Genomic DNA, 24,266 nt, shown 5'->3' with positions numbered 1-24,266 from the left:
GAGCAATCTTTAATTGCTGAAATGAATGTATGAGAACATTAACTTCGCATACACAGGTTTACCCTCATACATCCACATTGAGCAAAGCTTATACATATCTATCCTTGTTTTTATCACAAAAATTTGTGTATGTTGAAAAGGTAAATTTCTTCCAGAATCCTGCTATCCCTCCAAAAACAGATATGTTGAAAATGCCTGAACAATTGTTTATACATGAGAGAAATGTATGTCTGTCCCTTACCTTCACACCAAGGATTGAAGAGAATGTATGTGTCCGTTTCTGGGTTCCGGCTGGTGCGGATTATGCCGTAAGGGGTCCAGACAGCCACATACATGCGGAACTTTCCCACAATGCATTTCGGGGATGGTTGAACAGACAGCCGGATGGATCTATCTTCTTTCATGACAACTTTGGCCCCCCACTTCCCCTGTTGTAGTTCTGAGACAAGCGGAACAGGGATGTACGTGCCCTTGTTTTCCTGTGGGTACCGACCTGTGTGAAGAAAGAACACAGTATTAAGTAGGTATTTCAAACCACTTAAAATTTTTAAAATCTCTCTTATATTATGACTAAAGGGGTTAATCCTTCACTAGACTTGAAATGTGGCTTTGGATTCTGTGTTAGGTCAGGTCGATGAGATAAACGAATCCATTGATGGTCAAATATGGGTAAGAAAACGTTTTGTATTGAGAAGTGGTTATATAACAAGAAATGATTCCACCCCCAGTCCAACTCAAGCCCATCAGTCCAATACTAGTCTATAAGTCCCTCTCCAGACACACACACAGGCACATGCAATGATTCAGAATGAAGGAAGGTCACAGGCCGGTGGGTGCAGAGTCTTGTGGATCCAAGGCGCGTGGAAGTCTGACAGAGCTTGGGCAGCTCTCCAAAGGTCTCAGCAGGCAGAAAGAGTGCAGAGTGGAAATGGACATTTCTTGGGTCTTTCTTGTGAGAAGACCACACCCCCAAGGAAGTACCAACAGGCTGTGATCTGATTGACAGGTCTCACTGCATCCCTACCTGGGAGTTGACACACCATTTAACACCACAGAATCTATTTATGCCACCTAGCTGTGTGACCATAGGCAATTTCCCCAAATTTGACTCTCAAATTTGTCATGTCTACAAAAAGAAAGTTTCACTATGAGTTAGAATTGACTCAATGGCAGTGAATTGTTAGTACAAAAAGAAAACACTTATAGGGATTTTGTTTATTTAGACAATGATCTCAAATAAGATGAATAAACTAATTAAGATATAAAAATAAAACAAAACCCACAGAATTTATTTTCCCTAAATTGTACCCTTTAAAGAGTTGGCATTGTTTTATTGGATAAAAGTACATTTAGTTATAGGATACTATTTTCAGGGCCATAAGGCAATTGGTGTTTATTTATCCTGAATATAATTTCTTTCTTATAATGATACTATCGATGATAAGATTATATTGTAGCCTATACCTGTATATAATTATTTTAAAACTAACTAAAATGGGTTTATTGCCAATTTAATTAGAGATTTTGGCTTATGCCATTGGCAAAGGGTAAGAATTCAGGATTTCAGGGAAAGATTGTATGGTTTTGAGTCTTGGTTCTGCTACCTCTTAGCTTGGCATCATATGGCAAGCTATTTGTCAAGTATAAATCCCCATTACCTTCCATTTTCTTCATTAGTAAATACGGATAATAATCTATTTATCTCAAAGAAAAATCAAGTTAAATACTTTTCTCAAAATTGCTGATGTGTATTATATAGTTGATTACTGCAGTGGTCGTTTTAATAGAAGAACAAAAATCAGAGCAACTTGCTATATTTTCAGTCATATCAGACATTATGTAGAAAACATCTCTTGGCAACTCTGATGTGTCTTTTCTGCCGCCATTTTAGACTACATTCTTCTTTCATCGTGCTTGCTTCAGAACTAAATTTTATCAATGAGCTTCTGAACATCAACCTCTTTTCTGAGTGTAGAAAGTCAGCCCCATAGCGTTCTTTAATCCTTGATCTCTTGGCTCCCTATTTATAGGACAATTAAATGCATAAATACAAGAAACTGGAGAAAATATCTCATTACAAAAAGTCCACAATATTAAAAGTATTTAATGATTCTTTATTTAAAAAAAACAATACAAATCATGCAAGGAAGTCTGCAAATTATTTTGGCTGTATGCAGAAGGAACTTCTAATGTAAAACTTATTAACTTACAGGATTTATGTAAAACAGATAGAGGATTCCACATTAAAACAAGCAGCATTTTATTTTGGCCTCTTCAAATATTGAGGTCTTTAAAACATTCTTTAGGAGGAATATTGCTCGGCATAGAGAGGATGGTAAAAAGGTTTTTTTTTTTTTTTTTGTAAAAGCTGCTTCACTTGAACCTCAAATTTTGTGATGGCCGATTTAAGAGAACAGCGTGTGACTGCGAAATGTTGTTTCCTGCTCTGGAAAAAATGCCACAGAAATTGTTGTGATGTTGATTACAGCTTAAAAGGACAGCACTGTGGGAAAATTCAAGTGTGCAAGTGTTTTTTGTTTGTTTGTTGGCTTGTTTTTCCAAAGCAGTGAAATGTTGATTGATGCAAACCTCATGCTGGATGTCTGTCAACTTCCTGAATGGATGAAAATGTCTACAAAATTCATGCACTTGTAAAATTTGTGCCTTGAGTTCTGACTCGGAAAAAGAGCATTGAGTGGAAACATGCCCATGTCATGCTTAGGAAGAACAGCTCCCAAGTGACCCAGACTTTCCCCCCGCAAGGTCATTACTGGTCTTGTCAACTAAACGCAAAGATTCAGATCATTTTTTTTATGTGAGGAGGATAGTGCATTTGGAGTTCATTCCACCAGGTCAGACTGTTAATCAAGCTTTCTATTTAGAGGTAACAAAAAGGCCTGATTTGAGGCCAGACCTAACAGAGGACTGGTTTTGCCACCACAACAATCCACCTGCTCACACAGCTGCCTCAGTGTGCCAGTTTTTTGTTAAAATCAGCATGCCTCTCTTACCCCAAACACCTTACTCCCCTGATCTCACTGTGTGTGGCTTCTTTTATTCCTGCGAATGAAGAGGGACATTAAAGGACAGCATTTTAATGATGTAGAAGAGGTGAACAAAAAAACAACAGAGGTGCTGTCAGCCACCCAAACAGAAGAATTTGAAAAATGTTTCCAAGAATGGAACCACAGATTTGACAAACACATTAAGTGTAATGAAGAGTACTTTGAAGGTAATAAGGTTGTTAGGAAAAAATTAAAAATATAGATTTGGGGAAAAATCGTTTAATTTGTACTCCCTCATAATTTTCACAGTACAAACCAGGGAGAAGATTATAAACCTAGCAATTTTCTATGTGTTGAGGGCATCAGTTAATGACTCCTAATAATGAATATCCCATATACTGATCAGAAATTCAATAAAGTTTTAAAAATGATTTTCTGCCCAAGGTGCCATAGTATCTAAGTATCCTGAGACTACATGAGGCTTAGTTAAAAAAAATAAAAACCAAACACATAAATCCAGCAGCAAAAGAAAGTTTGTACCAAAAGCACCTCCACTCCGTATTTCTTCGTGTGTGGTTCCTCTCTGAGCACGTACCAACTCACCCATAAGGTTGCCTTTTCTCCCAGAGGCTTTGCTGCTCTCTGGGGCCCCCTCAGTCTTGAAGGGTAGATAGACATCAAAGGAAAACTGGCAGGAAAATGGGATCATAATGCACAGACTACAGTGGTGCCCAGACGGTGTTGCAACTAAATAGTGACTTGGAATTAGAGTGCGCAATATTGAAAAAAGACACAGCTTAGTAAGACTAAACTTCCAGAGATGAAAATCCATACGGCAATGACAGAGTGAGGGATGGGGAGTGAAGACTTTCATTCCATAAGCATTTATCTTTGAAAGTAACATAGAAATAACAGGTGTATCGAGAGTCATTGTCTATAATTATTATGTGCCTTCAGCGTACTTCCTCATTGTATTAACATCTACCTTTTTGGAGGACCTTGAGAGACCTAAGGCCATCATTAGTTTCCATAACACCTTAAATCACGACTTTAAAGACTGGTTATATTTAGCTATCACATTGATTTATGGTATTACACATGTTAAAAGAGCCTTATTTATTTAAATTATTTTTGAACCCAATTACAACCTAAAGTCTCTAGTTTGAACAATTTTTATTCATGCAATAATATGGCCTATTATGTGTTAGATAATATTCTAAGTGCTAGAGATAGAGCAATTCGCCAAACTGACAGTTATTTCTGCGTGCGTTGAGCTTACATGTCATGAAAAAAAGCCATATCTGTTGTGGTTATTACATTCCTTTTTAAAGAAATACTTTCATTGGGGACTCTTACATCTCTTATCACAATCCACACATTCCTTATTTGCACATATGCCACCATCATCATTTTCAAAGCATTTTCTTCCCACTTGAGCCACTGATATCTGCTCCCCATATCTTCCCGCTCCCTCCCCCACCCACCATTCCTCCAAACCCTTAATAAGTTACAGATTCCTTGTTCCATATCTTATACAATCCTCCATTGCCCCTCATCCACTGTTCTGTTATTCTTTCCCCTGTGAGGGGGTTCTAGATTGATTCTTGTGATCGGTTCCCCTTTCTCCGACCCCCCCCCCACGCTCCTCTAATCTTTTGTTTGGCCCTGAGGGGTTGATCTAACCTGGATTTCCTGTGTTGCAGGCTCTCATCTGTAGCAGTGTGCACATTCTAGTCTAATCCAATTTTTAAGGTAGAATTGAGGTCATGATAATGGGGTGAAGGAAGCACCAAAGAACTAGAGGAAAGTTGTATGTATCATCTGTGCTATACTCTACCCTGAATAACTCGTCTCTTCCCTGTGACCCCTCTGTAGAGGGGATGTCCAATTGCCTACAGATGGGTATTGGGTCTCCACTCCATGTCCCCCCACCCCAATTCACCATGGATATAGTTTTTTGGGGGGTCTTAGATGCCTGATATCTGATCCCTTCAACACCTCATAATCACACAGACTGGTGTGCTTCTTTCATGTGGGCTTTGTTGCTTCTCAGCTTGTTTATCTTCAAGCCTTTAAGACCTCAGACGCTATATCTTTTGATAACCGGGCACCATCAGCTTTCTTCACCACATTTGCTTATGCACCCATTTTGTCTTCAGTGATCATGTGTTGGGAAGGTGACCATCACAAAATGCTGGACTGTTAGAACAAAGTGTTCTGTGTTAATGGAGTACTTGAGTAGAGGCCCAATGTCCATCTGCAACCTTAATTCTTCCATATCTTTTATCCCTTTCCTCTATTACCAACTATGAGAAAGAAAAGTGTCATCATCCCATTTTACAAATCAGAAAATGAAGACACACAGTTCAGTGAGCAATTTGTGCAGAATGATGCAACAAGTAAGATGAGGTTGCAACTTGATACCAGTCAATCTGGATTGCAAGTTTGGGAAATTAGACACTAAGCTCATAGGTGGTTGGCTGTGTAGAACCTGCTGTGGAGTTGGTGAAACTATGCTCATATTCAAGGAGCATAGCATATTAAGGTCATCAGCAAGGTCATCAGCAGTTCAAGACCACCAGCTGTTCCCCAGTAAAAAGATGAACCTTTATAATACCATACAGATTTATAATTTTAGAAACCCACCAGGGCAGTTCTAATCTGTCTTATAGCATCACTATAAGTCAGAATTGACTTAATGTCAGTGAGTTTGAATGCTCAGATATGAATCCACAATTTAAGAACTGATACAATTTTTGGTAAATTGCTTAGAAAGTCTGAGCTTCCATTTCCTTATTTCTTTGCAATTCAGTCTGGAAAAAAAATTTAAGAGTATGTGAATTTTATAACATAATAGAAGCATTATGCTTGATACATTGTAGAGACCAACTTGGGCAATTATCATTGTTGGTATTTTAAACATAATATATTACTAGAAAGCAAAGGTAAAAGAAAGGAGAGGGAGTCTCCCTCCTTTCACACCCCTCTCCTCTGGATCTGATGAAGGTAGACTTCCTATGGAAAGCTGTGTTACTTTGGTTGAAGGTCATATTGTGAAAACATGGAAAAACAATACATCTGGATTTAAATCCCATCCCTGTGTCATCTTGGACATATTATTTACTCTCTTTCAACTAACATTTTTTCTATTAAATGTGGACAGCAGTGCTTACAGTTTGTGATAGGAAAGAAAGCTCAGTTTATACTATTATTATTAATGCTATTGTTAATTCCACTCTGGTTGAGTTCTGATTCCTTCTAGTGGTCTTTTCTTTGTTCTAGGTTGGAGAACAAGGGTGGTATCCCCTATTATCAACAATCGTAAGGATTTTAAATAAGCCTTCCCCCAATCTTGATGCCACATTCTTATTAGTATGATCCAGATTCTTTAATGAACACCTGTTATAATTGTAAACCATTCAGTATACCCTTGTTATGTTCATATAACTCCCTGTGATCCGTGTACGGATTCAGCAGGAGCTCAACCAAGCATCTGGAGTTCCCATTCTTCTCAAGGTGGTCCATAGTTTGTTATGATCTACACAGTATAATGCCATTTCATAGTCAATGAACCACAAGTAAACATCTTTCTGGTACACTCTGCTTTGAGCCAAGTTCCATCTGACCTCAGCAATTATATTCCTTGTTTCACATCCTCTTCTGAATCCAGCCTGAACCTCTGGCAGCTTCCTGTAAATGTATGGCTGCAATTGTTTTTGGAGGATCTGAAGCAAAAACATTTACTTGCATTTGGTAATCATGATATTGTCCTATAATTTGTACATCCTGTCAGTCACCATTCTTTGGAATGGGTAAAAATATGGATTTCTTCCAGTCAGTTGGCCAAATTTCTTGGCATAGATGAGCGAGTGCTTCCAGTGTTTCACCAGCTTATTGAAACACTTCAATTTTTATCCCATCAATTCCTAGAGCTTTCTTTTTGGCTAATGATTTTATTGCAGCTTGAACGTTTTGCTCAAGTAGCATTGATTCTCCCTCATTTGCTATATCTTGAAATGCTTGAATGCCAATTAGTTCTTTTTGTTCAGTGACTGTGTAGTCTTTCTATCTTCTTTGAATCCTTGTTTCATCATTCAATAGTTTGCCCATAGAATCTTTCAATGTTACAACTCAAAGCTTGAATTTTTTCTTGAGTTTAAGATATGCTGAGTATGTGCCTTTGGTGGGGGTGGGTGTTTCTAACTCTCGGTCTTTTCACATTACATTAAAATATTTTACTTTGTCTTTTGAGCTGCCCTTTGAAATGAAAATATTTCAGCTCTTTGACTTCTTCATTTTTTTCCTATGTGCCTTAGATACTCTACTGTTAAGAGCAAGTTTCAGAGTCTCTTTGGCATCCACTTTGATCTTTTTTTTTCCTTTCCTGTCTTAATAATCTTTTAATTTCTTCATGAATTATATTCTTGATGTCATTCCACAAACTCATCAAGTCTTGTGTCATTAGTCTTCAATGCAGCAACTTTGGTCTTCATTCTCAAAATTTAGATGGGACAGACTGAAGGTCGTATTTTTGTCCTTGTGGCTTGTTTTAGTTTTCTTGAGCTTCAACCTGAACTCACAGTTGAGTAATTGATGATCTTTTATTCATCGGGGTTGCCTTTTATTCATCTTTTGCTAATGCTTGGCCTGGCTTTATCTGCTGATATTGAGCGTCTCCATTGTTTCTTTCCACAGGTGTAGACAGTTTGACTTCTGTATATTCCATCTGCAGAGGTTCACATGTATTGTTGAAAAAAGGTATTTGTGATAAAGAAATTGTTTGTCTTTCAAACTTCTATCATGTGATATCCAGCTTTGTTTCTATCACTAAGATAATATTTTCAACTATTGTTTCTTTTCCTTTGTTTCCAACTTTTGCATTCTAATTACTAATAATTATCAATGCATCCAGATTGATTATTTGATCCATATCCAACTGAAGGCTTTAGCAGACTTCTTCATCATTAACTTTAAGGATCTTTGCATAAATTTGAATAATAATTGTATTGAATGGATTTACTTGTATGTGGATAGGTATTGTACTTCAAGAGCCTTGAAATGTCCTTTTTGACGAAGAATGTAACACGATTCCTCTTGAGTGTCATTCCCAGAATAGCAAACCATCTGATTATGTGATTCAAAATAACCAATACCTATTCATTTTAACTCACTGGTGCCCAGAAGAATAACGTGTCATCAGATTTGGGAGAAGGCTTATTAGTAACCTGCAATATGAAAATAACAAAAATGACACACTTTGCTTGCTGAAAGTGAGGAGGACTTGAAGTGCCTGCTGATTAAGATCAAGGATAGCAGGCTTCGGTATGGATTACAATTCAATACCAAGAAGACCAAAATGCTTACAAATGGGCCAATAGATAACATCATGACAAATGGAGAAAGATTGAATTTGCCAAAGATTTTTTGATTGCTTGGATCCACAATCAATGTTCCTGGAATCAGCAGTCAAGAGATAAAAATACACATGGAGTAAATCAGTTGCACAAAACCTCTTTAAAACGTTGGAAAGCAAGGTTTTTACTTTGAGGACTAAGGTGCCCCTGAACTAATCCATGGTATTTTAACTTGCCTCATATGCATGTGAAAGTTAGACATTGAATAAGGAAAACAAAAGAAGAATTGACGCATGTGAATTGTGTAAGTACCCTGGATTGCTAAAAGGACAAACTAATCTATCTTGGAAGAAATACAGCTGGAGTCCTCCTTAGAGGAAAGGATGGTGAGGCTTCCTCTCCTGTGCTTTGGACGTGTTGCCAGGAGAGACCAATCCTCGGAGAAGGACATCATGCGTGGTAAATTAGAGGGGCAATGAAAGAGAAGTCCCTCGAATTAGACTGATTGACACAATGACTACAAGGATTGCTCAAGCACAGGAACAATAGTGAGGACAGTGCAGGACCAGCCAGTGTTTTGTTCGATTGTGCATAGAGTGGCTATGAGTTGGAACTGTCTAGGTGGCACCTAACAACAGTGCCTAAACGATTGATTTTTATACTTTCCATTTGATTCTTAATGAACTTCAACTTTTCTTAGATTCATACTATGTACATTCCGAGTTTTAATTATTCATTTGACACTCTTTCTTCTCATTTTGCATCATGGGCTATCAGTAAATGAAGGTTCCGAAGACTTTACTCTAGCAAGCTTTTTTTCCATTTCTGTCATTACATTTGATTCTACTTTGAGAAAGCAGCTATGCCTCAGTCACAATTTGAGTGCCTTCTGACCAAGAGGCTCATCTTTTGGAATTTCTTTGGCAATGTTCTGCATCTGTTTTTTTAGGTTTTCACTAATTGACAGCGTTTCAATGTTATCCACAGTTTTAAGTGGCTAATTCTTCTGTAGTCTACAGCCTATATATTCTTTGTCATATATTTTTAGTTGGGAAGCTCTGTTGAAACCTATTCACTTTGGGTGACTTGGATGGAATTTGAAATACCAATGACATAGCCTGCAGCACTACATCAACACATGAGCCACTATAGTACCGTAAACTAATTGATGAAGTCAAGGAGTAGAAAGCCAATGAATAACCTACCAAGAGTTCTTGGTAGGATGGATCGACACAACATTTCTCCAACAGTGGACTTTAGTGTGCTGACAACTGTGAGGATGGTGTAGAATCAGACAATGCTTTGTTCTGTTGTATATGGAGTCACCACGAGGCAGAGAGACTTGATTGCAACTGACAACAAAAAGAAGTGAGGTGAAGGTGAGCGAGAGGATTTTCTGTGATGCATGCTGGTTTTGTGAAACACGATGTGGATTAACGAGGCTACAATGGGGTGGTGAGAAAGAAAGCCTGGCAGTGAGCAACTTTCCAGAGGGTATGGAGACTACAGTGGGCTAGAGGGTTGGGCAGGTTTCTAAGGTGATGGAAGTGACTGAGAAGAAAGCAGAGGAAATAACACAGCTGATGGACTCACTGGCCCAAGCCCAGCATGTGAAAAAGTGGCCAATTCCACAGTTCCAGCAAGCACCGTTCATTTGATTGACTCCAAAGGGTGACAAAAAAGGCTTTGCAGGCCTTTGCCTATTCACTGTGTGGAAAACCTGGTTATGAATGTGAGACCTGACATGTCAATAGCACCTCAGGGTCTTGTCAGCTGCTCTATTATACCGTGTTTAATTCCAAGTGCAATGATCACAAGGACAGCACAGGAGAAGGATTTTCCATGATTGAATTGTGAGGGAGGAAGTTGTGACAGAATAATATGTCATGTAGTTAAACAGCCCCTGCACTCCCAGGAGCTAGCATGTTGAAGAGAGCACAGGCAGCCTACGTTCCCTAACACCCATTCATTACCACCCATGACCACCTGTCCATCAAGTGTCCTTGGCTAAACGTGGATCAGAAACACCCCACAGAGGTGACTACTGTGAGCATGTTTGCTGAAAGGGTATAATAACTGGATAGAAGTTGTTGCTTTCTCGTTTTTTTTTTTGTTTAAAATATGAGCCAGCAAAAGAAGAGCAGGAAATATATTGTCCCATAATGATTTTCATTTTGTTTGTAATAACATAAGGTTTGAAATCAGACAATTAAACATTAATAAACATTATAATTAACTCTAGATTTTCTGTCCCAGCTATCTTATCTAGCTAGACCTGCAGAGATAATAATATGCACAAAAAACAAGATAGAGAAAAACCAACAAAAGAAAACAAAACAACAAAAGAAACCCACCACTAACAACAACAAAAGTGAAAAGCCTTTAAATAGTTCAAGGTCTGTTTGCTGACCTTTAGGAGTGTTTTCTGGTTGAGTCTGATGGGGTGCCACGCCCTGGCCCCACAGTATATTTTTGGTATTCCCTGGGAACTTTGTTGCTCTGTTCCCCTTGCTGTTCTGTTGCACACCCTTAGTGTTTCGCCTCAGTGTGGTGGCGTCACATCAGGCGCAATTCCTGCACTGTGTCTACAGTGTTGTCCCCCTTAGTGCTATGGGCAAGTGAGGGGCATTGAGTCTTATAGTGGGGCCGACCCTGTGGTCCACTCTATGCTTTGGCTGCTCAGAGTGGGAATATCGTCCTCAGAGGTTGGTGCACCAGGATGTGTTCCACTCTCTCCTACTCTCCCTTCATTTGCTCCTCTGTGCTCTGGTCAGACATGTCCCTCTCCCTGAGCTGTAGCTTCAGTGCTGTCCTCTGAAGTGAATTCTTTTGTGGGGAAGGGGGTGCTGTCCACGTAGTTGGGATTGGGGCCAGCCCTTCAGACATCTCTATTAGTTCCCTACTTCATGACAGTATGTTGCATTCACATCTTGGAGCACCAGGTTGAAGTCTGGTCCCTCTTTCCCTGTGGAGATATAAACAATACCCTCCCTTTTGGTGGGTCTGACTGTTCCTGGGGGACATGGGAGAGGGGGAGGTTTGGGAAAGGAAGTGGATGTTAACAAACTCCGTGACAAGAGGAAAACAAGTGATCTAAATCCATGGTGAGGAGGGTGTATGGGGCATGGTAAGGCTTGATCAAGGGCAATGTAACTGAGAAGAATTACTGAAACCCAAATTAAGGCTAATCATGATAGTGGGACAAGAGGAAAGTAAAAGGAAATACAGGAAAGAACTAGGAGGCAAAGGGTATTTATAGAGGTCTAAATATAGGCATATGCATATGTAAATATATTTATATATGATGATGGGGAAATAGATCTACATATATATATATATTTATAAGTTGAGTATTAAGTTAGCAGATGGACACTGGACCTCTACTCAAGTACTCCCTCAATGCAAGACTACTTTGTTCTTTTAAATTGGCATTCCATGATGCTCACCTTCCCAACATGATCACTGAAGACAAAGCTGGTGCATAAGGAAATGTGTTAAAGAAAGCTTATGGTGCCCGGCTATCAAAAGATATAACATCTGGGATCTTAAAGGCTTGAAGGTAAACAAGCAGCCTTCTAGCTGAGAAGCAACAAAGCCCACATGCAAGAAGAACACCAGCCTGTGTGTTCACGAGGTGTCAGTGGGATCAGGTATCAGGCATCAAAGAATAAAAAATCCTATCATTGTGAATGAAGGAGAGTGTGGAGTGGAAACCCAAAGCCCATCTGTAAGCAACTGGACATTCCCTTACAGAAGGGTCGCTGGGAGGAGACGAGCCAGTCAGGGTGAAGTATAGCACCAATGAAACATACAATCTAGTTCTTCAGTACTTCCCCCCTCCCCCACTATCATGATCCCAATTCTACCTTACAAATTCGGTTAGACCAGAGCATGTGCACTAGTAGAGAGATGGAAACACATGGAATCCAGGACAGATAAATCCCTCAGGACCGGTAATGAGCATAGAGATACCAGGAGCAGAAGGGGAAGGAGGGAGAGAAAGGGGAAACCAATCACAATGATCTAGATAGAACCTCCTCCCTGGGGGACGGACAACAGGAAAGTGGGAGAAGGTAGACATCAGATAGCGTAAGACCTGGAAAAATAATAATTTTGAATAATAATTTTTAAATGATGATTTATGAATTATTAAGAGTTTGTGAAGAAGGGAGTGTGAGGGAGAGAGGAGAAAAATGAGGAGCTGATGCCAAGGGCTCAAGTAGAAAGCAAATGTTTTGAGAATGATGAGGGCAATGAAATGTGGTTGACACAATGGATGTATGTAAGGATGGTGAAAGAGTTGTATGAGCCCCTAATAAAAGGATTTATAAAAATAAAATATAATTACCAATTGTACTCCTTCACACTTACCTAATGTTGATTCCATCATTCCAGATGATCTAGAAATTAACATATGTTCTAAATTCTAATGCTTATTTTAATTTATAAATGATTTTGTGGCCACAAAAAATTTGATTTGTAAAGCAAAATTCATTTGGACCGAATATATCTGAATGCCATCCTGGCCCTTCTTTAACCCAGTCTTTAGAAGCTCTGGAACAAGGGGATTGTGACAGTCCACTTATCAATTCAAAGAGCCCCCTGGAAGAAATAAATTATTTTTTATTTTCCATTTACACTCAAACACACTTTAAATCTGAGCTCTGACTCCACCTACCTTTAAAAAGAAGGATCCACATGTGACCTCTTCCCTGGGAGAGGGACAGCAGAGAAGGGGGGAAGGGAGACTCCGGATAGGGCAAGATATGACAAAATAACGATGTATAAATTACCAAGGGCATATGAGGGAGGAGGAATGGGGAGGGAGGGGGAAAAAAGAGGACCTGATGCAAGGGGCTTAAGTGGAGAGCAAATGCCTTGAGAATGATTGGGGCAGGGAATGTATGGATGTTCTTTATACAATTGATGTATGTATATGTATGGATTGTGGTAAGAGTTGTATGAGTCCCTAATAAAATGTAAAAGAAGAAAAGAGAAAAAAATGATTAGGGCTAAGACTGTACAGATGTGCTTTATACAATTGATGTATGTATATGTATGAACTGTGAAAAGAATTGTATGAGCCCCAATAAATTGTTAAAATAAATTTAAAAAAAAAGAAGCTACTCTATGGAACTCTGGAATATTTCATGTCTGCAACTTGGAAGGTAAATCTCATGACGTTAATTCATTTTTCCATTTGATTCATTCCCCCATTTTTCTATTTGATTTATCTATTATTTTGCTCAAAATAATAAAAAACCAAATGGGTCCTGGAAGTATTACCATGACAGCATGATACATAAGGCAAAGCTGGGAACAGTGATATAGTAGCTTTGTAAAGTGAAGCAAACCTTATTTTCAAAAACAGTCTTAGCATGGAGTGGAAATGCATGGGAACCAGGGTGAAATAAGTCCCAAATGACCTTTAGAAGCAGCAAGTGATCAATGACAAACACAGGCACCACCACTTAATGAGAGACAAACGTGGGCAGATATCTTGGATGACAAGGAGAAAACAAATGCTCAAAAGAAATGCATTGCATTAAAGATTTCAAGACCTACCCTCTTCATTTTCCTTAACAACTGGAGATTTTTGCTCTTGGTTACCAGCCCTCAAAACTGCTTTGAACCATGCTTGCTCTGTCTGCAGTGAACAGATACTGAAATGTTTCTCGACCCTATTCCTTCTTCAGACTTGGCATCTTTCAGCCCACTATTGTAGCCTCTGCATATTTTTGAGTGTCTTCCAACCTAGGATATTTTCCATAAGTAGATTGGCTAATATTCTGCTGTGATCCATAGGATCTTCATTGGCTAATTTTCTTTTTTTTTAATTGTTTTATTAGGGGCTCATACAACTCTTATCACAATCCATATATATACATATATCAATTGTGTCAACCACATTTGTACATTCATTGCCCTCATCATTCTCAAAACATTTGCTCTCCATTTGGCTAATTTTTGAGAGTAGATCAAACCTTTCTTCAATGTCCGTCATATTCTGAAGCCTCTGTAGAATTTGTCTACCATGGGTGCGGCCAGTATCTGAAATACTAGTATCATAGCAATATATCACAATGTGAAAAACTGACCGATGGTTGGTAGAATGGGAAATTGTTTACATGTATCTCCATTTCTTCTAAGAAGTATTTACAAAGGAAAAAAAAGTCCTAGGATATGCTGATTCTGTGGCTCGAACAACTGCGGAAGGGTGAGAAAATGTCTCAAATGTAGTGACGATTGCTTAATTTTATCCTGAGGCGTTCACAATGCTTGGAACATAGTAGGTGCTCAACAGATGTTTAATACATTGAAGATAGGCACTATTGAATGTGTATTTTTATACCTTAATTGTATTTCTTTCACTTTTTAGAGTAGGGTGTAATTTTCTGAAATATGCATAAAAGCAGCCCTGTGCTATATAACCCTCTAGTGCCATCTTGTCCCTGGAGCTAAGACACGCAAGGGCTAGACCAGATTCATGAAGAAAGTGAGGGTCTGGCCTAGGTGCTGCCAGTGGCACCATGGAAAGAAGGGAGCGTATGAGAATATTCAGAGGACACACTGATAGCACGGAGATAGGAAAGTTTCATCCTCTGGGAACACCAGTAGAGCTCCATCAACAGTACACATACATACCCACAGTATGCTGGAAGAGTTTCAGTGGTGCGGTAGTTAAAGCACTTAATCAGGAGGTTGCTAATTTGAAGGTGTGCCAACCTGCTTCTATACTCTAAATATTGAGTATGTTTAATATTCAATATTTAGAGCCTTGGAAACCTTATGGAGCAGCTCTACTTTGTTTTATGGGCATTGGAAATGACTCCATGGCAATGGTTCTTGGACACTTTGCCAGGTTTTGCTGTTTCCTGTCCATGAGGAGCACAGTGTGGGAGGTGGACATTTGAAACACCAGTTTTCTGTCGAAATTCAGAGGAGGACATGGTGACTGGTGTCTGAGGAAGTCAAAATAGACTCTTTAGAGAGGTGGTTTGGAATATAATCATGAAGTTGGATGAGAATCCACCCAGGTGGAAGAATAAAGTGTGGCATATAAAGGGATTGAACAGATGACCCTCCGATGAAGCTCGCCTAGGCAGGGAAAGAGCCAAAGGAATCCCTGGTGACCTATCATGGAGTTTAGATGGTTTCCTTGAAGAGGCTGGAAAAAGGATAGGAGACATTGAGAAATGATAAGCCCATATGCAGCCCGATGTCTGCAGAACACCCACTCTCATTGCTGTATGGAGGATGTCTAGTAGGTCTAAGGGTGGAGTCAGAGAAATCAGTCAGAGGCTTGTAGAAGTATTTTATATGGTGAGGCATGATGGTGTCCTTAAAGTTATCAATGACCGAAGAAAGCAAAGTGGAAGGTGCCAGGTACAACAGAAAGTAGGAGCTCAAGAGACCTGGTCAGGTAGCAGATGAGAGAGAGGGGTGGAGACAAAGGCAACTTCGGGTTTTGTTTATTATTTACCAAAGATGTTTCCAGTGCTTAAATGCCTACTGCTATTTCAGATGTAGAGCATAGAGCCATAAACCAACTTGACAATCCACACTAACCCTATGGTGGATGTTTGTAGCATGTCTGAGCTGCAAATAGTGAATCTGAAACTTTCTAACGAGTCACCTCCAAAAATTAAGGCCCTTTGTGGTTAAAAGTGTGATGAAAATTTACATGCGAAGTAACTTCTCTAGAAATTTCCTTAGCAACACATGTGTTGCCTCTGTTGAGAAACAACAGAATAAATTTAGTCTTTCAGAAAAAGTAATCGTCATAAAATGCTGCAATCAATTTAGACCAAGTTGATTACCTAACACTGTGCTGTCGGTGTGTTCATATTGCTGATGAAATTCTTATGGTAGGGATGGAGGTCCGAATAGTTGGTTTGAGTTCTAGATAGTCACTTAGAGATAGTACCTATGGTTTGTGCATGTCAACTCTTTGGTTGCTCTCAGACAATTCCCTGGCCCCTCAGAATCTTTGCTGGTGCTTTACAGAGAGCTCCTTGGGTATCTAACTGGTGTTCTGGCAGATTTGACCAATAAGAGGCTTTGGAAGGAAGAGGGGAGATGACAGAAAGCGTCTCCTCTTCACCTTTTGCTCCTTGGGCAAAGATAGTGGTCAGCTCCAAAGCTCGCAGCACTTGCACAACCCTGGCTCTAGGTACAACTGAATGGCTTCTGGAATCTTATAACATCTCCTCTGCTCTTGTGTTCCTAGGTTCAGAGCCAGTCGCCAATTTTTAATATTGCTAATTCCCTGAACCAATAAGCAACATCATGATAAATGGATTGAAGTAGTTAAGGATTTCGTTTCACTTGGATCCACAGGTAATATCCATGGAAGCAAATAGTCAAGAAATCAAATGATATATTGTATTGGGCAAATCTACTATAAAAGACTTTTAATTTTTAAGTGTTAAAAAATAAAACAAACATAACTTTGAGAACTAAGCCATGCCTAACTTAAGCTGACTTTCATATGCATTATCAAAGTCATAATGCATGTGACTTAATGTATATGACTTTAATATGCAGTATGAAATAAGGAAGAGAACAATGATGCCTTCGAATCATGGACTAGCAAAAGAATGAACAAATCTGTCTTGGTCAAAATACAGCCAGGATGGTCTTTCGCAGTGGAGATGGCAAGACTTCTTAGGTATTTTGGACATGTTATCAGGAGAAACTATCCCATTGGGAAGGACATCATGCTTACTAAAGCAGAGGGTCAGCCCAAAGAGGAAGACTGTCTATGAGATGAATTGGCAAAATGGTTGTAACAATGGGTTCAAACAGGTTAATGATTGGGAGGGTGGTGCAAGACCGGACAGTGTTTTGTTCTGTTTTATGCATGAGGTCCAACTAGACACTATGACATATAATAACAACAGTTTCTTGATTTCCTCACCATATAACCTGTTGGATTTATAATTGTATGTTCCTTTGCTTATAAATTCTAGAGTATTTATATTTTACATTATGAGTGGTGACATGGCCATTTAGAAGGTATTATGCTAATACTTTGTATAAGCCTTAATGGTTATGTCCACCATACCTATGGGGAAACTGAGCTCGGAGAATTTAAGTACCGTAGGTTCCAGCTATCAGGTTGTAGAACAGTGATTTGAGCCCAGGACTGTTTGTTCCGGAGCTCAAAGGGAGGAGCTAATGATCTCTATTTTCATCTGTAAAATGAAAATTATAGAAGTTATGGTCAAATATCAACATATGTGATGCGATGGTGAAAGTGAAATAATTTTGTATGTGAAGGACATTTTATGAGCTGAGTAGATTATTATAATTCTCATATGACCTGACATTTGATTGCCACTACAGCATCAGAAACCCATTATTCCAATTTAATTTTAATTTGTGAACATGACTGCATGGGCGGTGAAGGCAGTAAGGCTGCTGAAGTAACATAAACCCATAATTTATTCATTCCACAGGTGTTTATGGAACCCATTTTACATGCCAGCCACTGTTCTAAGTATTGAGAATACAGAAGTGTCCGCACAGATAAGGATCATGAAGCTTATAGTCTAGTGAGGAAAAGCAGACAATGAACAAATAAATATATAACATGTCAAATGGGTGTAAAGCTATGAAAAAATAAATAAAGCTCCAGGAGGGGTCAGAGAGTGAGTGGGGGTACTGCTTTGGAGTGAGTGCCCAGAGGAAGATCCTCTACTAAGACAATATTTGAGAAGAAACATAGAAAATGAGTGAAAAGGTCAAGAGGATGTCTGGGGAGTGGGGTAGGAGCTGTGTCCCAGTAAGTGGAGAGACCCGGAGGTGGGAACAGGCTGGCACTTCAGAGGTGTCCTTTGTGCAGGGGACAACATTGGAAAAGAAAGTTGAGGGGTCCTGGAGACTAAAAGGGAGCTTGTAGATGCTGTTAGGACTTTGGATATGATTCAGATGATGAAAGAATTGTGATTGGAGTGTTTTAAGGTATTAGAATGTTCTAAGCAACAAAGAGACATGGTCCATCCTAAACTCTTTAAAGAAAAACATGACTTTCTTAGCTGTGGGGAGCAATCAAGATTGTGACGTAGATCTCTTTACTTTTGATCATAGTCCCACTCTGCTGGTTGATAGTAAAAATCATTCCAACAGAGTAAAAATTAGAGCTAATACTAAAATGCTCACATTTTTGGAAGAGGCGATATGTTTGCTTAAATTTGTTACATGATAACACTTTCATTATAGTACCTTTCACTATTTCTTTTAAAGAATTTTATTGACATATACTTCACATATAAAACAATCATTTAATCACATTAAGGAGATTCGTACAATTATCATCCCAATCAATTTCAGAACAGCGTCTTCTTGTACTCATTGTTGTTTGCTCCCCATCCACCCCCCCGCCATCTTAAAAGCTATTTTCACAGTTGCCAGCTGGACTTTGATCATAGGAACATTTGTTCATAGGAAGTGGTACAAAACGTGCCCACTAAAAATACAAGTTTTATCTATGTCATTGTTATTTCTAGGGCAATCTCTAGCCCTTCTATAGCATGGGTATACACAACAATGTGTTGCTCTATCAATCAATCAATCAATCAGTCAATCAGTCAATCAAGGTTACAATTGCCAAGGATCTAGATATGGTATGGAAGAGCAACAGATTATTTTGATCACAAATATCTATTTGGATTTAGTTTTCTGGTTTTCATGATTAGGAATCAAACTATGCACCAGTTATCCCACCTCATTTCAATTATTATGTAATTCTTTCAAGTGACACAAGATGTGTCCATACTTGCTGACTTTCTGCCACTCTCACACTGGGCTCTGGAAACAATCAGTGGAGAGAGCTTTGGGAGGGGAACACACTTTGGACTGAACATGAGGATCATTAACCAAATGCGTGATAGCTGCAGCTTTGCTGTTAACAAACACATTCAGAAAGATTGCCACAGTAATTCTTTCTTCAAAAACAACAACAAATACAAACTAATTGCCTTCAACTCAATTCCCACTGTTGGTTATCCCATGCATGTCTGAGTAAAATCGCCAGTGACTGTGTTCAGAAGTAGATTGTCAGGTCTTTACTCTAAAGTATCTCTGGGTAGACTCAATCCTCCCGACTTCTGATCTGTAGCCAAGCATATTACCATGGGTATCACTTAGACACTCCAATTATTCCAATTATTTTTTATAAGAACCAAAGCTCCCTGAAGATGGGAACTCTATGGATTAAAAAACTCCATTAGTTTTTGGTTTGATGAAGTTGCAACTGTAGGTCTTATGAGGAAGGACCATTGAATTAAAATCATGGCAACTGAGTAAAAATAACTGTCATTGACGAGCATGGATCAGATCAAAATGCTGAAAGGCTTCCAAGCTAAACAGAGGAATGGATGCAATTTTCATGGGAACAAACAATTCTGGCTAATACTTTCATGATAATAATTACACTGGTGATATCTAAAATATCTGTTTGTCTTTGGAACATAACAATAGCAAATGTTAAATGAAATTGCATTGGCAGATCTTAAATCAATTGATAGTAGGGCAAAAGTCAACACAAAACATTTTAGGGAGTAAGGTACAGTTCCGGCTCATAGTGACCCTGTTTACAACAGAATGGAACACTGTCTTGTCATGTGTCCGGGGCCATCCTCATACTTGCTACCATAGTTGCAGCCACTATATCAATCCATCTCATTAAGGGTCTTGCTCTTTTTGGCTGACTTACTAAAGGGTGGGTATATTGAGATGTATATGAACTATTTCCTGCTATCAATGATCAATTACCCAAATTTAGACTATAATACAAGCCAGAACACCAAAGATTTTTGTTACATGAAAGTAACAGAATTTTGCCTTGTCAGAGAATCCGGAATGGCTTTCTTGCACATATAACAGTAAAGGTAAAATTTGAAGTTTGGATTCAGGCGAATTGCCATGAATAATACACACATTTGTGGTTATGCATTGGTATTAATTTGCTACTTCTTTATTCATCGTTACTTCATGAACTGATATCTGCGCACAATTTAATGCAACATAAAAATGACTACACTCAAGCCTGGCATGCAAAAGTGACGGAGACAAACTACACAAGCGAACATGAACACAGTGTCAATAGAAGCAAGTAAATTAACTGTGGTAGGTTGAACCAATGGAACCCTATCAAGGAATATTTTCAAGAGATCACAAGTATTTTTCTTCCAAAGCCTTGAGATACATTCCAATTGTCTCACATTCTTTAGTGACAAGCTATTCATTGGCTCCGCAAAATCTTTAATAAAGATCACTGCTAAGTATTTCGTTATTTGTCTGCTGAAATGATACAATTCAGCATTCCATGAATGACAACTCAAGTTCTGTTCATTGAAAAATGGTCTAAGCTACTTTCCATCATGCTTAGGCCTCAAAGTACTTTGAATGTGTACCTTGAATTTTCACATTATCCCATAGGGGCGCATGAATCTTTATATTAGGCCTTCATCTGAGCCAGCCTGCCCTGGCAGCACCTGAATGCCCCAACTCTCCATATTTCATACCATTAAAACCGACATTTAACAGCTCATTCCATAGGAACCGGTCTCAGCTAATGACAAATATCTGATGCATTCATTCTTCCAAAAATTTGCATAGCTGATAAAACTAGCACTTCTTTTCACTTGTATATTTTTTCTCTAGAAAAACATTCCTTAATATCTTGAATAAATTGCTATACATTTATCACATAAAATCTTGGAGACAAGGATGTGTTTTGCTCACATTTATTTCACATTTAGTGAACCTAACTTTCTTCTGTGACCTTTCTAGATTTCAGCCCAGTGTTTCACTAGGAATACTAGAACCAGACAAAATCCAGGATTTGTGGTCCAATGATCCCCATGGAAAGCTCAATTAAAGTATATCCTAATAGTCTAGGTCAGTTCATCTGAAAGCCTTTAGTAAGAATGTGACAGGGGGATACCACAGGACGAGAATCCTGGGGCATTTTAGTTTATTGGAAATTATGTAAGTGAATAGAAAATTCACACCTGACAGAATAGTAATGCTATTCCCCTAAATCCATGAACTCATTCAAAATTAAATAATGTTAGGAACTAAGTCAAATATGGAAGCAAAATAATAAATAAATACATTTCATATGTTACTATTGATAAAATATTTCATACCAATAGCTGCATATATTCTATATGTTATATTACACATATTGTTCTAAATTATTTATATCACAAAATTTACATAAATATAGAAATGAAAGTAATTAAATATAACAATTAGAGATGATATCTAGTTTTCTATCTCCAAAACAGTGCTCTACTTTAAAGATTTACTCATTTCCTTACATGCAACATGTGAATCATAATTATCATCACTTTATATAATGGTTGTTATAATTCCATTCCATGAAACTTGAATTAATGTCCTTAAAAGATTTCTTCCTCCTACCCCCTGAGAAACTGTGACTATATGACCTTGCATGGAAAACAGGGACTTTCAAATGTTATTAAAGTTAGACCTCACCATGAGATTATTCTGGATTATCCAAATGGATTTAAATTAATCACATTCTAAACCAAAGACATTGCTATTGAAGTGAGTCTGATTCTTAGTAACTGTGAGGGACAGAGTAGAGCTGCACCATTACGGTTTCTAAGCCGATAATCTTTATGGAAGTAGTCTTTATGAAAGTAGTCCTGAGGAGAGGCTAGGTTTGGAACAATGGGCTCAAGCACAATGACTGTAGGGATGATGCAGGACCGGGCAGCGATTTGATTATAGGGTTGCTATGAGTCGTCACTGATGGCATGCAGCAACCGCAGCCTCCTTTCAGTTAGCAGCCAAGTGCTTAACCACTGCATCACCAGATCTCATTGAAGCAAATAAAGGGGGCTTTAAGAGCAGAAGATATTTACTGGCTGTGGAGGTAGGGAAGTATGATTAAGATGAAGGGGGCTCAGATACATGCAACCTAAAGGGGACTAGACCCATCATTGTTGGCTTTGACAGTGAAAGAAGGAAGCCATGGCCCAAGGAATGTTGGCGGTATCCAGAAGCGGGAAACAGTCTCCTCTATAGCCTCTAGAAACAAAAGATTTTGGTGACATCAATTTTAGCTCAGTGAAATCCATGCTGGGCTTATGGCCTACAAAACAGCTGGCGCTCTGATCAGTTGCTATTGAGTTTAATCCAATTCACTTTGACCCTCTAAATTTGTTATTTTGAGCCACTTGTGTTGTTTTGTTACAACAATCATAGATAACTAGAATAAACACAAATCACAGTACTGGAAGATTCAGAATAAGCTGTCTGGCATTCTTATTGGCTCTGTGCCCATCAATTTAGTTCTCACAGGTGTGATTGGGGAAAATATTCAAGGATGAGAAACTCAATTCAAGACTGAGGTCACATTCATTGGAAAGAGACTAAAAACTAGTTTAAAAAAATAAGGTGAACATGGATAATACTGTAAGCAGGGGAAATAGATATGCTGAGATCTTGGCTCCTAAAGACCAATTTCTATTAAATTAACTATTTTCCTTAAAGAAATGTTTGATCCTTGGGATGAGTTTAAAACACCTTGTGCTAAAAATCAAGATACTGAACCTGATTGAGAGGACCTTCCACTGAAACACTCTAGGATGATTTGGACATCAAAAAATTGTTGGTAATTGACTTCCAGGTTGACGAAAGGTATCAATGCACATGGGAGGGAAGAGTGTTCCATTTGCGGACATGCACGCTTCATGATGGGAACTTCCCGGGCATCTCTCTATGCATGTCTTCATTCATACTTTTTGCTCCGGTATAGCTGTAATCCCTGAATGCGAGATTGATGTCCAGAGTTGCAACTGTCATATTGTGATTGGGAGGCTCCAAAGAGATCAGACAACCCGCAGGTAGAACAGAAAGTGAAAGAGGCTGGATGCCTGGACATCACAGAAGGGCTAAATCAATCCTAGAACCAATTCCCTAGTATGGCTTGTCCTCTTAATAAGTATCAGTTCTAACAGAAACAAGGACTAACTGGCTTCAGTGAAGTACCGGACCCATTACAGAATAGTGCAAATGATATCCAGGTGGTGAAGAAATTAGGAGATGAAAAGTTCCTTTGTAACTCATTGAAGCCGACAAGACAGAGGGCGCAGAAGGCCAGGTTTACTCCGCCAGATAAATCCAGCAAAAAGAGCTTCCTTTCGAACTTCCAAAGATGGTCACCTTATTTGGTACCCTAAATAATCAGAACTGTGATTTTTTTTCCTTGAAATTTTATCTTGACGGTTATAAACACAAGTGCTGTCCTTGTGAATCATCCTTATTTGAAAAAGTTGGCTCACGCTTCACTCAAGTGTCTTTGACATGTTTAAAGCAATTTGTTTCACAAATATGAAAGTTAGAAAAGATTGAAATGAAGCAACGGAGACAGTGTGTCATTTCCCATCACTTAGAAATATGTTGCACAAACAAAAAATTTGTTTGATGAAAATGCCACCCTAGCTGTCTCCACGACTTCATTTCCGCCACTGCAGTCATGGAACATTGTTTTTGTCCCTTTTTGTGAATTTAATTGCTTCAAAATCCTAAAGCCTCTTGTCTACCCAGTGGACTAATTTTCTGGGGAGCCTATATGTCAACTCAATGTTGAGATGTGGAGGATCAAACATGGTTACCACTTTGGGGATCCAGTGAGAGAATTGAGAAAGAAGTATATTTTGTGTTTGCATTCTTTTCCTTTGAAAGGAACATGGCTTGAAATAGCATCGGTTCTGATGACATAAGTCCAAAGGCATAATGTCTTTATTGTAAGGATTGATAGTGCTGTGAAGATCGCTGCTTTCAAAAGAAATCTTATAAATGCATTTCCCCCCGGTAACACCCATAATGTGAAGTGCTGTACACAGGCCGTTTAGCTATAGGACTA

The 24,266-nt window shown here is 38.7% G+C and overlaps 1 protein-coding gene across 1 annotated transcript in view; it reads right to left on the bottom strand.

The window, feature by feature from the left end:
* The window catches only part of F13A1 (coagulation factor XIII A chain), a 295,105-nt gene that overhangs the window by 228,983 nt on the left and 41,856 nt on the right, over nucleotides 1-24,266 (bottom strand). Inside the window, exon 3 of the mRNA XM_075554127.1 lies at nucleotides 242-493. Coding sequence (XP_075410242.1) covers nucleotides 242-493 — 252 coding nt within the window. The remainder of the gene's footprint in view (nucleotides 1-241; nucleotides 494-24,266) is intronic.

The sequence above is a fragment of the Tenrec ecaudatus genome, chromosome 7 (assembly GCF_050624435.1).
Source record: "Tenrec ecaudatus isolate mTenEca1 chromosome 7, mTenEca1.hap1, whole genome shotgun sequence".
NCBI lineage: Eukaryota > Metazoa > Chordata > Mammalia > Afrosoricida > Tenrecidae > Tenrec > Tenrec ecaudatus.
This window is presented reverse-complemented; position numbering and strand designations above follow the sequence as displayed.